This window comes from Fundulus heteroclitus, chromosome 2, assembly GCF_011125445.2.
Source record: "Fundulus heteroclitus isolate FHET01 chromosome 2, MU-UCD_Fhet_4.1, whole genome shotgun sequence".
Taxonomy (NCBI): domain Eukaryota; kingdom Metazoa; phylum Chordata; class Actinopteri; order Cyprinodontiformes; family Fundulidae; genus Fundulus; species Fundulus heteroclitus.
Window position 1 is genome coordinate 28,963,041 of NC_046362.1, and position 17,709 is coordinate 28,980,749.

Consider the following 17,709-nt stretch of genomic DNA (forward strand, 5'->3'; position numbering starts at 1 on the left):
CTACCTGGCTGTTGTCTTGAGATCTTGCTTCGATATTTTCTCACAGTGTTGTCTATTTTTATTTTATTTTTTTAAATGGAGCACACACTTCTGCAGCAAAACACCCACACAGCATGATGTCGGCAACACCGTACTTCACAGTTGGGTTAGTGGTCAGACTTTGAGAGCGCCACAGTTCTCTTCCTACCCTGGCAGATTACTTTTGTCTTGTATTTTTCTATGACATCATGTCACACAAGGAAGCTGTGTGTTTGCGGTGTTGCAAAAAAGAAAGAAAGAAAGAAAAGAATCCTGAAGTGATCCTCACGTTAACACAAATGTTGCGAAATGGCCTGTTAGAAGCTTACAGATTCACATCATCGCCACATGGGCTTTCCCAAATTTTTTAAAGATAGGGTCATGTGTATTTAACTGTGGGGCTCAAACAAAACATGCTCCTGCTTCCCATTAGGCTTGATGCTGGTCTTTGACCCGTTTTTACACATTTTGTCCATCTGAACTGCACTCATGACCTCTTTGTAGCTGTTGTTTGCAGTTGCTTCTCGTTTTCATATCTCATTTATTTTTCTGGTCGTGTTTGGCCGTCCTTTGTCAGTGTGAGCATCTATGGACATCTTGCATCGCCTATTGACCATCTTTGTATTATTGTTGTTGTTTTTTTATTTCTTTGTGGTCAAAATATCACATTCTTCACAATAATTTTTATCTCAAACTACTAACCCTTCCTTATCTCTGGGAGTCATTTGCTTTGTTTCTCTAAGCTAACTTTGGATTTTGGTTTAATTTTCTATTTTTATTTAATCTTTCTGACATTTCTGCAGATCTAATCTTCACTGTAAGCTGAAATCTTTTTGACATTTTAAGTAGCATTTCATAAAACGGCAGCCTACTGACTGTTAAATATCCGACGCCTTATTGTGGTTATTTTTCATTTGTTTGAATTCATGCCTCTCTACTGGAAGGTTTGAGATTTTAAGTAAGTTATACTTTGAAGCTGCATCAGTCTGCAACGATGATCTCATCTCTGTTGTCCTTTGTCTCCTTTCAGTCTATTTAACAGCAGAATAATAGCGCCATCTAGTGTCTATTTTCCTCTCTGTGTCCTCAGCTCAACGTTTACAACTTTTTACAACCCAAAGAACCATTTTTGCCCTCAGTCCAGCTAAATAAAACACGTTAAGGACCAAATGTGTCTCTTGACCTTTCTAACATAGAAAAAATATTACTTTTTAATTAATATCTACTATAAGAGATCTGTTACAAAAAAGTGGATAGATAGATTTACCTTTGTTGGGATGCTGATATTTTTGGAAAATTATTTTAAAACATTAGTTGGCTCTTTATCCGTTAAGTTATTAGAAGCCACTGTGATCCAAAGAGCCAGATTCAGACCCTGACCACTGGTTCACTAGATAGGAAAGTGTGTTTCAGTCTTAGTGTTACTCATTTTTAAAATATTTGTCTCCATCACATGTTAATTTCCTTATTCTTTGCGGAGGAAAATAACAGAAAAAGTTAGTAATAACCGTGTTACTTCATGGTTACCACTGCTTGAGCTCAATTTCCATTTTAAATCATGTTTATTATGCATTAAAGACCCTTGGGACGGTTTGTTGAATTAAAACCTCTTGAATCACATCTAAAATTAACACATGATTGACAGTCATCGAGTCGTTTCATGAAAATATCTGAATACAAGTCACCCTATTACCCAACCCTGGAAAGTACCTTGTAAGTTGTGGGAAAGATATCCTACAAGTTGCAGAAATTAACCTTTAAGTTCCAGGAAATACTCCAAGATCATGAAAGAATCCTTAACTTTTATAAAAAAATAAAATAAAATAAAATAAAAATACACAGAAGTTCCAGAAAGAAACCTGTGAGTTCTGTAAAATGTATAAAACAAACTATGAAAAAGTTCAGCAAAGTAGCATCTAAGTTCTGTAAAGGAACACAAACGTTCTTGAATGTAGGCTAACCTTTAAGTTTTGTATAAACAAATGAGAATATCCAAAAAAGTTACCTGTAAATTCAGAAAAGTATCTTGCAAGTCACAGGAAAGGAGACTCAAGTTTACAGGTTTAGTGATAGTATCTAATAGCGTGACAGTAACAATGACGTGTGAAAATTACTGAAGCTCAGAAAGGTTCAGGAAAGCAACCTGTGAATTCTAGAAGATAACCCCTAAATGAAAATAATGTGGAACGACTGAAATTTATTTTTTAAGTTCATGGAATCTGACCTGCAGGTTACACAGAAAGTAATCTGAAAGTTTAGAAAACTACATGCCAATAGTAACCTGTAAGTTCTGTAAAAATAACCTGTAAATTCAGGAAAATAGTATGTGAGCTCTAAAAATTAACCTCTGTGTTCTGAACTGCATCTTATGAATTGAATTAAAGTTATTTGAAGATTACAGGAAAGTAACCTGTAAATTATGTACATTTATAACAAATAAGGTATTTTTTAAGTTAAATGCTCCAGTCATTGAATAAGATAAGATAAACATTATTGATCTGACACTGGAGAAATTCACCCATTACAGCAGCTTTTGGCAACACACAAGTGGGGTGCAAATTTATGAATGTAGAATAAATAAACTTGCAAAAGAAATTAGCAACATAGAAATATGTGTCATTAAAGTCAAAACAAAAGAAAAAGAATATATAGTATAATAAAATATGTTTTTATTTGTCAATGCAAGCAAATGGACTATAGATAATTACAGTGTTAGTGGAGGTGATAAAGTTAATAATTGTTGTGGTCAATATTACATTAATAGGGTTTAAGGATCTCAGTTTTATTATGAATATAATGAATCTTAATCTGGATTTCAACAAACTGGGGGAAGAAAAATCACATGAGAAATAAAATTAGGAAAAATACACATAATTAAAAGTTGCAGTTAAAGATGTAAAATGTAAATAAATACACAAGGAAATATGCCTTTCATATATACATTTAACTGTTATGAGAACTCTGTGCCCATATATCATATAAAAATAAAACACTTATCTTGGAAATACTTTAAAAAACCATAAAATGCAGCAGTTTTCACAGATAAATTATTTCTGTTTAGTGCAAACGTTTACAGTATATTTTCATCTCTGTGCTTCCTTCCACATTTAATCACATATTTCCAGTTCATTGCAGTATATTACCCTGAGTTAGTGTGTGAGATGTGTTCATATGGAAATCCTTCTATTTCTAACAGACTCAGATCACATCCTGAATCCTCTCTCTGGCTTCAGGGCCTCCGTCAGTCTTTCCCGCATGATCTCCTTGGTCGAGTACATTGGTAAAGAAAGAATTGCGTGACATGTCAGTGACTGTGGGAAATGCTGATCATTGGTGCCACTCAGGATTTGAATGGTCATCCTGATCTGGCCCATGCCCAAAACAGGAACTTTCCGAGATCCAGTCAGGAACCCTGAAGAAGATGCATAGAAAACCTCAAATTAAACAACAATAAAAATGTTCGTTATTTCATGAGAAATAAATAAAAAATTAAAACTGGGATACAGTAAACAGAGCTAGATTTCAGCACAGCATTTGGGAAGGTGTTGCTACTCCTGATTTGTTTAGGAAGTCGGAGCTCGGGCCTGGCAATGTTGTCACACCCTCTCTGGTTTTTCAACGTTGAAAAACCAGTGGTCTTTACTACATGTTTTGGTGCTAAGTAATAGTAGTAATACAAGACAAAATAATTAATTTATCTTCATTTAATGTGTTCAAACTAAGAATACGTTTACAAAGACAGGTTGTATAGTACTATACGTGCTACTGGTTTAATGAGCTGCAAGCTATCAGACATGGAGCTAAGAAATAGCATATTCCAGAAACTTTTGCTGTGCTTTATACGCACATCAGCCATATTGAATAATAGATACAGAACTCCTGTGGTTGGGATTCGGAGCTGTTGTTTTATTTCAGACTAACTGCAAACTGTAAGCCGCCATGTATGGATGGCTGAGTGAGTCTAATTGAATTCAAAGTCGCACAAAATGCAAAGTGTTTGCACGTTTGTGAACTGGACTGGTAACTATGGGTGAAAAAGCACATCAAAGTCATGATTCTTTTGGTTTCTCGAATGGAAAGCTTTTCATAATATGGCATCTTGTCATATAAATATTACTGGATTGTATTTGGCTTTGCTGTAAAGAGATGAATTAAATAGAATAAATTTGGACTGAATTGAACGGCACACAGTTGATGCATTAGGATTTTGTTTCCTGTGAATAAGAGCAATATAAATCAACTTAATACAATTTAACAGAATCAATTACCTTTTGTCATTAATTGTCTTAGGTCTAAGGTTTCAGGAAAGAAAAAAGAAAAACCCAGGAGACTACTTACAAAGAAAATCTTTCTTCTGCTCTTCAGTTAGGTCTTCAAAAACCTCCCAAAACATCCGTATGGTTGGGTGTCCGTCGGTGCCCAGCTCATACTGTGTGTTCTGCATAGAGAAAAACAGATGTAAGCGTTTTCTGCTGTTTTTTTTTTTTTTTTGCAAATAAGACAGCAGTGAAACAGGAAACCATTCAGCTGATTTTACCCGCTTGAGCGTCGCCCAGTCATAGACGCCTCCACCCACCAGCACACCCTGCAGCTCCTCTGGTCTAAAAAGTTTCACCAGCTGTTGGTCACACACCAGGAAGAAGCCTCGCTTGAACTCCTGAAACACGCTCTCCACTGACTTGTTGAAGGCATAATTCACATAGGCATCCACAAACTCCCTCCTGTTTGGCAGATAGAAGCTTTAATTAACCAGCTGCTTTGATTGGACAAACACGGAGACCTTGTTGGCGTGAGAGGCTTACCTATTTTCTTTTGTGACCAGCTTTTCTGGATTTACATCCAGGTTAACTTCTGTCTCATCCCAGTTAATCTAGAAGTATAAAGAATGAAGAAGTTTGTAAAACTACATGAATGCTTTAATTTTTAAAGATACTAAATAAGAATTTCACCAACCTCAAATGTTATGTCCAGGTCTTCCAGGTTGTCCTCTTTGTAGTCCAGTATGTATTGCAGATTCCTTCAAAAAAGACCAAGAACCACAAGTTATTGACTCATGTAACAGGAACAATGCTGTCCAGTCTGTTATTGACCTTAAATAAGACTGGGAGTTGGTTCTCCTGTGGAACCAACTCCCAGTTTTGGTCCGTGAGGCAGACACCCTGTCTACTTTTAAGACTAATCTTAAAACTTTCCTTTTTGACAAAAATTATAACTAGAGTGGCTCATATTACTCTGAGCTACCTTTATAGTTTTACTGCTATAGGCTTAGGCTACTGGAGGACATCAGGATCTAATTTTCTCACTCTATAGAGTTCTACTGTTCTTCAATTATGCATTACGTGTTGTCATTTCTGCTTTAACTTTCTGTTCTCTCTCTTTTATCTTCATAGTAGGTACACCTGGTCTGGTGTTCTGTTAACTGTGACATCATCCAGAGAAGACGGCTCACCCGCTACTACCATCTAATGTCTCTCTTGTTGTGTCTCTGCTTTGTCTTCTGTAACCCCCAGTCGGTCGAGGCAGATGACCGTTCATACTGAGCCCGGTTCTGCTGGAGGTTTTCCTTCCCGTTAATGGGGAGTTTTTCTTCCCACTGTCGCTTCATGCTTGCTCAGTATGAGGGATTGCAGCAAAGCCATGTACAATGCAGACGACTCTCCCTGTGGCTCTACGCTTCTCCAGGAGTGAATGCTGCGTGTTGTGACTTTGATGCAATCAACTGGTTTCCTTATATAGGACATTTTTGACCAATCTGTGTAATCTGACTCAATCTGTATATTATGATTGAACTTGACTTTGTAAAGTGCCTTGACATGACATGTTTCATGATTTGGCGCTATATAAATAAAATTGAATTGAATTGAATTGAATTGAATTAAATATTTTCTCACCCTCCAACTGCTGGGCTGAACTCTATCATATCCTCCAGAGTCGGTTCAGCATCGACCAGCTTTTTGAACAGAACCAGTGGGAAGGGCAAGTCTACGACGCTGTTGTTGTAGAAGGCCAATCCACACAGAATCCCAAACACGTGGAAGGTGGCCTTGTCCTCCTCTGCTGTCTGCATCCATAAAATATAAACAATAAACCTCTTTTCAGTGGCGACTGAAACATTCTAAAGGTTAACAAGACCATCATCTTACTCTGGAGGAGAACCACGCCATTGTTTCAGAGTCGTTCAACATGAACAGCCCTTTTTTTCTTTTAACTATGTCGAGGTGATGAAAAAAGTCCCACATGTAGACTAGTGTGCGCTTTGCGTCGCCATCAAAATGCACCTGAGAAATGAAAAGTTACAAACCCTTAGATAAGAAGGTGGTCTTACTGAGCTTTAACAATGACGGTGAAGCTAAAAGCTCACCATGAGGGGTTTCTTCAGATCAGTTTGATGAGCAGCGGCCAGCTGAACGAAGGCGTCCTCCAAAAGTGATGCTCGGTGCAGATTCAGTTCAAAAACAGAATTTCCTTGGGTAATAGATCCCTAGAGAGGAACAAAAAGCATCTTTTGTAAAGAAAAAAAACAGTTTAATCTTCTAAAGCAGAGTAAAATAAGGGGGGGGGGGGATAATTTGTTGGGGGAAACGCATAGGTGTCAAACTTTAGCTAATGTCGCCAGAAAGTTTGGTTTTAATTATTTGCAAAGTAAGTACTAAAACAAAACTAACTTAAAAGATAACCTGTTGAAGAGACCTGATCTCAAACATCCTAAAGAAAAAATAAATAATCAGCAGAAAGCAGAGAGCTGGCAGTTCTAGACATAATGGAGTCTAGAACTGCCAGTACAAACTGAAACTGAGGATAACAAACCGCAACAAGTGCTTCTGTCTACATCCATCTGGCCCTGAGAAAGGCGTCTAACCCAACTTGGCTGTCATCTAGTCCCAATTTTACACATCCAGTAGGATTTGCCAACCAATACAAGCAGAGACAAGGCTAACTACTATTAGCAACACAAACTAATGACAATGCATTTCTCTGCATTTTGAAATTTTAAACACTAATGTAACATGTTCACTAAAGGAGGTTCTTCCTGGGTGCAAATAAACTTTTACTATAGTAATGATTAGCAAGGCAGCCATATTGGATTTTGAGGTCACAGTTTGGAAGAGACCTCAGATCCCCTCCCACCTCAAATATGAACTTCCAGGTCACCAGATTATCTGTATCATTCCATAAATCAAGCAGTTGCAAGAATTTAAAGATTTTTTTCCCCTGCATTGGTAGAAGCGGTACACATAATGGATAGTTTGTCCCCAGAAGGCATTATAGAGATTAAAAGGACTGTAATCACGAAAGTCTTGCCCCCGTCATATAACATTTTGACAAAAGGTTTAAAAAAGGTCAAACTATTTCCAACAAAAATAGAACAGAAATTATAAATTGCCATCAAGTTTGTGGAAGAAGTTTATTAACATGCCTTATTCAGACTGATAATCGAGTAACAACCCTCTGACGAAAATTAATGTAGAAGTTTTCCTTATTAGAGTTTGAGACCAAGGCTTATTTACCTGAGTCAACTGAGTGTTCATATCAAAAACCATTATCTTAGACTTCAGATCCATAATGAATGGGAAATCACAGAGAAGGAGGGGTGGATTATCCCCAATCTGAGGAAATTAAAAACAAAATAGTTTATTTTACCAAATGCCTTTTGTCACATACAAAAAATGCATTTATAAAGATAAACGTATAATTTCTTACATTGTTGTTGGACATTGCACGCCAAAGAAGCAGATCTTCATTAAGAAACATCTGGCTAAATTCCAGACAAAATGTCTTTTCAGGGATTTTCTTCTTGTTGGCCTTCAAAATCACGTGCAGTGTGAAAAAAGAGCAGGCATAGGAAGGTAAATGTGGACTTACTGGTCAAAATGAAAGTAAGACCAAAAGTGATGTGGGTTAGATACTAACCTTGTACAAGTTCTGAAGGATCAGCAAGATGGTCTTCACTGAACAGCGAGAAGCTGGCAAGGAGAGGGCGGAGAGGGCTGTCCTCCACACGTTTACATGTCTGACCATTGTAGAGGGTGATAGAGAATACCACCAGTCTCCTGAAGAGGACAGTATTGATGAAAGACTGTTTTTCCAAAGATAGTCTGAAACTGAAACTTGAACATTTCTAAGAAAAGCCTGAATTTGTCTAGAGACTACTTAGACTTTTGATTGGGTAGTTCCATGCAATGGATTTGGAGCTAAGTATGGACCTTCCTAACACATACAGATGTAGGAAGATGAACCTCTACCGCTCCACTACAGTCTCTCTTAGTCTCAATCAGGTTTTCTTTCAGAATTGCGCTGTCTTTACCTACAGCCATCTTCCCATCAACTACGTCCAAATTTCCTGACCCTAATATAGAAAAGCAATCTCACGGCATAATGCAGCCATCGCCGTGTGACAGCATTTAGGATGTTGTGTTCAGGATAACGTGTAGCGTTAGTTTTCCTTCACACACCAAAAACAAAGACTGGATTTGTTGAGAGCACGGCAAATGGTTGTGCTGTCAGATTAGTCCACCTGAGCTGAGGATCTCTGCAGCTCCCCCAGAATTATCAGGGCCCCTTGGCCATCTCTGACTAATGTTCTCCTTGCCCACCCTGTTTGTTTGGGTGGGCCATATCTTTTTTATGTATATATATATATATATATATATATATATATATATATATATATATACTCCGAGTCATAAAATCCCTGCAAAAGTGTTCAAAAATAAGGGAACAGAATTTGAAACTGTGAACAAAACTAATCAAAATGCGATTTCAGTCACTTTTCTTTTCTTTTTTTCTCTAAACAATTACTCCTGTTATCATGGTAAAATGTTTCTGGTTGAGCTATATTTTATGACTTTTTTTTTTAAGAAGGAAGCAATTCTACGAAAAAGCAATTCTGGCTGGTGGAGAGCATTGTAAAACAATTAAATATGGTAAGGTGTATTGTGTAACTTTTAATATACCCATGTTTACATATAAATATACGTTGGCACGTTAAATGGACCATCATGATGCCTGACTGTACCTATAATCTGGAGGCTTTCAGGAGGAAGTTTTTGGAAGGCGGCGGCAACCTCCTCATGCAGCTTTAAGCTCTGTGGTCCAAACGCTTTCTGAGTCGCATGAAGAAGCTCAATCAGGACCAGGAAGACCCTCAACCCCTCCACCCCCACTGGTTTGCTATCAAGAGAACGAAGCAACAGCAGAACAGCATCTTCCACCTGTTGAAACAATACACAAACCAGGTTTTAAAAGTCATCTTCCAAAACCGATCAGGTAATAAATCTGCATATTTTTATTATGACTTCATACCTTCACTTGAAGAACTTCTTCATACACCAGGTTTTCAAACACACCTTTGGCTAACGATAAGTCCAAACCGGGGTAGTTTGGTGACGTTTGGAAATGCTTATCCTTGCTACAATGAAAAAACAAAAAACAAACATCTAATCAAAAAGAGTTACAGACACAAAGGAATGTGGATCATTCCTTTAAAATCTGTGTGTACCTTAGGTCAAGGAAGCTTCGATTGATAACTGAAGCGGAGGAGAATGTGCTGTGAATTTCCCTGTAAAGATTTCAAAGGGTCATTTAACAAGTTACAGAATCTAAGATATTAAAAATAATAATATACTTGTCAAGTAAACACCTAGTAATGAAAACAACTGGATTATTCTTACTCTTTTGTCATTTGCCCCAACTTTGCGTTACATTCAGATGTCCATTTAGCCACCATTCTTTCAATAGGCTGCTGTGTTATGTTGGTCTTTGAGTTCAATCCATCCTGCAAACAAAGCAGGTAAAAATGTTTTCCTCAAAGTAATGAAAATATATTTTAATGCTGAAACAAACGGATAGAGATATTACTACACCTTCCAGGGTGTTCTCTATGAATGTGTGCTGTTACCTCTTTTGGTCTCCAGGTTGCAAACGAACAATCTGCTCCAGCAAAGATGTTCTCAATCCTGTGACCATTTGTGGAACCTGCAGATTTACATTGAAGTTATTTATACATGTGGTATGACTCTCGTGAGTTATTAAAGGATGGTATTTACTAAAGCAGTAATCATCCTTATAGCCACATGCAACATAGCACCAAAGTGCCACATAAAGTCCTTCCTGTTTTATCTGTAACATAGTGCTACTTCTTCAATAAACTTATATTAGGATCCAATGTTTGGGTTTCCGAACTTGCAAAACCCCACATTCTCGCTAGATCGCTTTGCCAGAAGCTTTTGGTTCTTATAGAGACATTTTAGAAATCTTTTTCTACAGTTGTCACTGTATGTTTGATTATTTAGGTTTGTTCACTATTTACTTTCTACTTTATGAGTGACAGGACTTACAGATTGGCAGTTGTACAGGTAGCGGGACAGACGGATGACTATCTTCTTCACGTCCCAGCTGCTGGTGGTCATTACAGCCAAAGGAGTACACCTTCATTGGGTCAGTCAGCACTAGTGTGTGATATCTGGAAGGGTTATGGAAGAGTAAACTCAGTTTGTTTAATGGTTACATACATATAGTAAGAGTCAGTGGTTTACATACACTCAACATGGGTTTAAAGCGTGTTTTTTGTGCCTTTGTTTCTAATACTGAATGATCCAGCCTTCAAATTCAAGGGATTATTTCCCTCTGGGATACCTCTGCTCCAGATATTTTTTATTCAAAGCAAAGAATCAAACTGTTGCGTAAGCAGGCCACGCAAGACTTTTGCCTTATTTTTATTTTCCGGACTAAAAACAATGAGGTAAACACAAATTAGACAAAAGGTAAGTAAACCAAAGAACTATACCTAAATGAAAAACAAAGGGAAGTTAAGAATATACAAAAAAGTGAATAAGTGAATAAACAGACAGCAATTTTCGAACTCTAAATCCATCAAAGATCTCCCCTCGCTGCCCATTCAGAGGAATGTTTGCCAGATTTGTTCAAAATTATTGAACTTCCTATTAATGGCATGAATTATTTTCTCAAGGTGAAGTGAGTTTGTAAGCTCTGTGAGCCACATGTTTGATGCCACAGGCCAATTGTTTCTTTAGAAAAAACAGCAATAATTACTGTTGCATTTTTCATACAGAGAGGAGCAATCAGGATCCAGTTCAGGAAATTTCTTCCACGTGGCGTAACTCATAACTTTACCCATATTCTTTGTCGGAGTAGATTTTATCTGGTTGGTTTTCTGGTACAAATCTGGCTTTTAAGCCGAATTTCCAACTGGGTTCAGGACGGCTTTAAGAAGATTGCTCCAAAAGCCTAATCTTGCCTGGCTTTATCCAATCCAAGTCAAAACTGGTTTATGAATAAAAAAAGGAGGATTTAAAAAAGGAAAATAATGACTTTAACCTCCAAACCATTGAGAACTTGTGGACTACGCTTAATAGCCAGGAAAGCAACCAATTTAAACGAGCTTTACCATTTATGCCAGAACCTTGTTGGTGGCAATAAAAAGTATGTTATGATGGTGCAACATGCTCGGAAATGGTGAAATAACTATTAGTGGTTGAGGGTTGGTATATAATTGAGCCAATTTCTACAACTTTGACTCAATGGGAATTAGAAAAAAAAAACTCTAAATAAGTTGTGAATTAAGTTCTTGCTTTTTTTAAATAACAGAGGCTGTTAATTGTTTAAGTATTCATCTAAGTGAAGGCCTGATTGTTATGAGGTACCTCAGCATGGAAACAGACAAAAAATGCCTCACTGAGTAACTGAGTGATTATTATAAGCTTATAATACGGTTTTAAAGTACCTCCCACAGGCAGTCTTGGTGACGTTTGCCCCCCAGAGCTCTGCAACAAGCCGAGGACGGAGCTCATTTTGGAAAGAGTTGTGTCCAAGTTGTCCGTAACGGCCGGAGCCAAACGTAAACACTGCACCCTCCTTGAAAAACAGTGAATTGCATTTGTTAATCCCACTGTCATGCTGGCAATACATTTCAATTTCTAAAACAAGACTTGATTTCAATTAGCCACTGACTTTCGTTAAGACAACGGAGTGCTCTTTTCCACAGGTAATCTGAACTACTTTCTTCATGTTCAGATAACTGACAGGCGCGGGTGTGTTTCTGTCTGTATAAAATCCAAAACAAATGGTTCTAGTTGCAGTAAAAAAAACTAAGATTTCATAAGAGCATACTGATCTGAGCAGAAGCAGGAGGTAAAAATGGTTCTGCAGCACCTTCAGTGTCTCCCAGTCCGAGCTGTCCGCAGTCGTTTCTGCCCCAGCCGAACACGCCTCCGGACACGGACAGGGCGAAGCTGTGCTCTCCTCCCGCAGAGATCCGGACCACGGGGATGGACGACAGAGTTCGGACGTGCTGGGGTGAGCCGGCTCCAGAATTACTACCCAGTCCCAGCTGCCCCCTGGAGTCCTGGCCCCACGTGTACACCTGACCACCTGTGGGCAAAATCATTCATTTTTCTACATATTTTCTAAGGAGTGTCAAATCAGCTGCCAAATTTGCCAGCTAATCGATTTATTAATCAAAGAAAACTCCTGATTGTCTGTTTCAAGAACTAGATAAAACTTAGGTTTTATCATGATTACTTATTGGTATATTAAGTAGAAAACAATAAAGTAAAATATCAGGGACCATTGAACAACCACTCGATTTTTAAATATGACTAACAATTTCTTAAAAGAAAAGCGACAAGATAACAAAAATAAAGTGTTGAGCACAGCAACTTAAAAAAATATTTAAAAACTTTCTTTATTCGGCAATGTTTCTTAATGTTATAAGTGGAAATAGAAACCCTGTCACCAATCTAAATCATTTCCCCCAAACAATTTGTAACAAAAGATCTACCAAAAATACACAAAATGTATCTATCTTATAAACTATGTGGGGAAAAAAGCAGGTAAAAGACAAACTAGCCAAAATCTTTCAAATAAATAGAAATGGTTAAAACATCAGGATTACGTTAAATAAAATGTATGAAACAAAAGCTACACTGCCCTCTGGTGGCCATTAGTTGACTAAACTCCCTGCTATCATATACAGTATGTCGCCTAGTTATAAAAAAAAAATGTTCCATTTTTGTTTAATGAATATGAAAAGGACAGTGTTGCATTTAAAAGGCAGATAAAAGGGTAATTGTGTGGTTATACAGAAGAAAAACAGAATATTGTGTAAATAGGCTATACAGGCAGTGACACAGAGCAAAGGAAGCAAGCAATAGGAACGCTATTTGGTTGGGAAAATAGCAATTATGTAAAAGTGATATCCTGTAAAAATTATAATTATAGTGTTCTCTTGAACTGCTATGAGCATTTGAGTTTGATTTGTCTTTTTTTTAACAAGTATTCAGAAGACAAACAAACAAACAAAAAAGCCAACAACAGTCATTACTTTAGCGTGACACTCACACAGATTATGATCATAAAACAGTAAAGATGGCGTTTATATTTTCGCCTTCACGTTATAAGCCTTGTTTTTCCTCTTGTTTAGCTGATGGAGTGGGGTAGGAGTCATTAGGTCAGACCTCAAGGAAAACCAGAAGTTGGCATCGCTCAGGTCAAGGCTGATTACTCCATTTTTGTTTGTTTTTTGCTTTTTTCCAGATTGTGCCTCTCCAAGTAACTCTACTTTTAAAAATGTGTTATTTGTTTAAGATATTGACCATAACAACAACCCCACTAAAGCATAATTTAAAAACAATAAAGTACACTAAACTATCATAAGAAATTGTTATTAAATCCGTAATATCTCCTGTTTCTAAGCAAAAGTTTCTTCCCTGATCAGAGCAGACTGGGAGTGACAGTACCTTTGGTGAGGGCAACAGTGTGATGGCTCCCACAGGCAATCTGTGTTATTTGGATGCCGGACAATGCTTTTGGAGGCCTGAAACAACACGAATCGCATTCACAAAGTCATTACAGATAAGGCGAGGCGAGGCAAGTTTGTTTGTATAGCACATTTCAGTACAATGACAACGCAAAGTCCTTTACATGATTAAAACATAGGAAAATAAAAACAGAATAAAAGCAAGTTGGAATAAAAAGTAGAAAATTGGAAACACAATAAAACATGAGACAATGGAAAGTAAAAGCAAATATTTATATTAATATTAAGTTTAAAAACAGTTGGACTACAAACTAGAACTAATGATGTTTCAGTGAAAAAGTTAAACTAGAACAGTCAAAGGCGATCTTGAACAAATGTGTTTTTAACCTTGATTTAAAAGAACTCAGGCTTTCAGCACTTTTACAGTTTTCTGGAAGTTTGTTCCAGATAAGTGGAGCATAGGAACTAAATGCTGCCAGAAGATCTTAGTGGTCTGGAGGGTTGATACACTGATAACAAGTCTGTGATGTATTTAGCTAAGCCATTCAGGGATTTATAGACTAACAGAAGTATTTAAAAGTCTAAGAAATATATATATATATATATATATATATATATATATATATATATATATATATATATATATATATATATATATATATATAAACAGGGATTTAAATGCCCTCTCACCTGGGAGTGAATGGAGTGACGTTTGGGTCCACGCTGAAGACCTTGCCCCCGTCAGACAGCAGCATGACAACATCATCGCTGCAACTAACAGCCTGGATCGTCTCACCGCAGTTGACAAACTCTGCGGATTTAAACCACAACAGGTAAGAGCGCAGTTTATGCGTCCTCCAGTCCAGTCATCGCGGAGGATCGCTGCTCACTCTGTTTGCCTCTGCTCCCTTCCTGGGTGCGGATGATGGACGCCTCTCCATTATCTTTGAGGAAGGCGAGAAGATGTTGAGCAGCGGACAGGTCCCTGATGTGGAAGCTGAGCTGCAGGAGCTGGACTCCGTCTGAAGTCGGGACGCCGGAGCCCTTTTTCCGGCGAAAGCTCTGCCGGTAGTCCTCTCCCCACGAAAACATGTCGCCGAATGCGCATCAGGGTTTGCAGCTGCTCCTTTTATTGCTCAGGTGTCTGAAAAACGAAACTTGGCTCATTTTTATTATTATTTTTTTTCAATCTGCTGTTGTGAGGAAAGGAAAGCAAAACTTAGACGTGTCACAGAAAGGACGCGCCCTACAGGTCCGAGGCGGAGAGGAAAGCGAAAGCGAAACTTTCAAGTATTCATAACACATACAAACATTTTACTACTGACCACACTTTCTGCTTTACTTTTAATTTTCTAATTAGAAGGACAATATTATGCCCAATGACTTTAAATCAAAAGCTGACTTTGGGGCAGCCATATCTACTTTAAATGAATTTATTCAACTTGGCCAAAGAAAGAGTGAACCGAAGCCCAAAATAATTTGCAAGCTAAATATTTCAAATGGCCAAACGTAGGCTACATACACATTTTTATAGTTTTGGTTCCACAATGATTTAAACCAGGGCTACATGGACGGTCCAAGGTCTAATTGGGTCTTAAGCAGAATTTGATTTGGGGCCTTTCTGTTAATGAACATTTGGAGGAGTCTGGGAAACGGGCATTAAAAGCAACAAACAAATAGTATTTGGTGAGATGTGAACAAACCGAGGTCAAACACAAGGAAAATATGTAACTCACGACATCAGATTATACCCATATTAACACCAAAATAAAAAAATTAAGATCATTGTTTGCATTTTATAAAGTAAATTTGCCAATTTCTTTGAATCTTAAATTTAAAATTTAAACCATTTCAAATATTTTTAATCCATCTATACTGAAACTGTCAAATCAAATATAACACTATTTTCATTCTCTATAAACAAATGCAAACCTTTTAGCGATATGGTGTTAAAATTTAAGCATTTATAGGAAGCCCCTGTGGTTTGGGGGCCTAAAGAAGCACCTTAGGTCATTTAAGCCTTGGGCCAGTTCCGATTTAAACATCCATCTCCTAGAAAAAGTCTTACTAAAAGTTCAATTAAAATATTGCATGGCTAACTTATTGTTGACCAGGTCACAATTTAATGTTAGTGCTTTTGTGTGTGTATATATATAATCCTGTTGGCACCCCAACAGGGTTCAGGGTAATTTTCCAACTGCAGAAGTTCCTCTTAGTATAGTGCAAGTAGAATATTAGGCTTTGTTTGATTTTACATTTCCAGTCCTAAAACTTTCAAATGTAAAGTTTTTTTTCTCCTAAAGCCAAGTGAAGGGAGTTGATGTATGTTGGGTTTTATTTAAAGGCAGAGATGGGTAGTTGCCGTTACATTTACTCATTTACTTATTTTGAACAAAATATACTTCTAGGAGTAGTTTTACTGCATCATACTCTTACTTTTACTTGAGTAAATATTATGAAGAAGTTTCTCTACTCTCACTTGAGTAAAATGTCTGGCTGCTCTATCCACTTTGAGTAACTTCACTGAATAAAAAGAAAACTTGTTTCAACCAGAAATTGCACCAAAGAGACACATTTACAGTTTGTATTAGGGTGATACTTCTTGTTTGTACTCAGATTGTGTTGTTTTATTAGTATTTTCTATGTGCAGACCTCATCGAGCCATTCAAAGGTTAAGTCACCACAGTAAGCAGTAGATATTGTTATTGGACGTACTACTTTGCACTGTCCTAACTTACTGTATATACATTAACTGCTTGGTTTCATAAGTTTTATGTTAAAAACATTGTTTAGAAAAGTTGTTCTTCTGCCTGTATTTCCTACTTTGTAATTGTTCCTGTTTGTAAGTTAAAATACCCAAATTTGTATATCATTTAATAGTTTTGCCTGAACAATTACATACTTTTTAAATATTAAATCAGTTGTCATAAATATTTACTCAGTACTTGAGAAGCCTTCTTATCAAATACTTTTCTTACTCTTACTTGAGTAATTTCTTGGTTGGGTACTTTTGACTTTAACTTGAGTAAAAATATGTTGAAGTAGTGCTAAACCTCTGTTTAAAGGCTGCACTGGTTCCTATAAATGATTTCTCCCAAACTGACTTGGTTGACATTTGCAGATAAGTTTAATTTGGAACAGAAAGAAAAAGTTAATATGTATGTATAAATATGCCATACACAATCAAACAGCTCTTTACACCACTACCTAGACCCAAGAAGATCTGAATCCCAGCCTGGGGTCTTCCTGCATACAGTTTGCATGTTCGTTCCTTGAATGTGTGGGTTCTCTGCTTGTTTGTGTTTGTTCTGCAATTATCAACAGGAAATACTACATTCAAAACTAAAATAAATGTAAAGAGAAATATTTGTCAGCACGCTTTAGTGTCTAAAGGATGTTGGAATCAGAGGAACATAAGTATAAAGGAAATATTGCCACATTATCATCAGAATGAAGAAAAAAAAAACATCAGATCTCTGCTCATATAACCCATTTATTTCAGTTTCAGCTTATTTCATTCAAAAATAATTTCATTCATACACACAACAATGCAGACACTCCCAAAGCAATGCATCTTGAATGAAAAGGAGCAAAGACAAGAACAATCTTATATCTGCCCCTTAATTCATTTTACAACTGTTCATCAATTTTGTTACTTTTTTTACAGTATTTACATCCATCTTTTCTGTTATTCACATTTGCTGTAATTACATTTTAAAGCATTTACAAATATTCAAAACGTGAACTCTAACATTTATACATCCCTAACAATGTAGTTTTTATGTTTTTTTTAAATGTCATCATTGTTCTTGACTCTTTAATTTAACATTCATTCAAAAGTAATATTTAAAATCCCCCTTACTCAACATTGGTTTATCACTTAAGGTTTTTTAGAATCGCAGTAAACTTAACTA

General features: G+C 36.9%; 1 protein-coding gene across 1 annotated transcript; it reads right to left on the reverse strand.

Moving 5' to 3' along the window:
• Nucleotides 1-2,487: 2,487 nt before the first annotated feature.
• Nucleotides 2,488-14,919, reverse strand: LOC105929722 (probable E3 ubiquitin-protein ligase HERC4). Its single transcript, XM_036145096.1, has 24 exons — nt 14,686-14,919; nt 14,486-14,606; nt 13,776-13,852; nt 12,190-12,408; nt 11,989-12,080; nt 11,762-11,892; nt 10,356-10,480; nt 9,917-9,993; nt 9,690-9,793; nt 9,518-9,577; nt 9,322-9,427; nt 9,035-9,230; nt 7,930-8,069; nt 7,720-7,821; nt 7,447-7,625; nt 6,696-6,723; nt 6,380-6,499; nt 6,162-6,296; nt 5,910-6,079; nt 4,972-5,035; nt 4,821-4,888; nt 4,556-4,739; nt 4,357-4,456; nt 2,488-3,430 (listed from the first exon to the last, which is right to left on the reverse strand). The coding sequence occupies exons 1-24, from the start codon at nt 14,885-14,887 to the stop codon at nt 3,222-3,224; spliced, it is 3,009 nt and encodes a 1,002-aa protein (XP_036000989.1). The 5' UTR covers nt 14,888-14,919; the 3' UTR covers nt 2,488-3,221.
• Nucleotides 14,920-17,709: the final 2,790 nt, after the last annotated feature.

Bases quoted from the DNA above. Each gene is read 5' to 3' on its own strand.
- LOC105929722 (XM_036145096.1), bottom strand. From the start codon at position 14,887: ATGTTTTCGTGGGGAGAGGACTACCGGCAGAGCTTTCGCCGGAAAAAG. The intron at 9,794-9,916 runs GTAACAGCACAC...CTTTGTTTGCAG, and splicing joins CAACCTGGAGACCAAAAGAG to GATGGATTGAACTCAAAGAC. The intron at 6,500-6,695 runs GTTATCTTTTAA...GTTCCTCTCTAG, and splicing joins AGATCAGGTCTCTTCAACAG to GGATCTATTACCCAAGGAAA.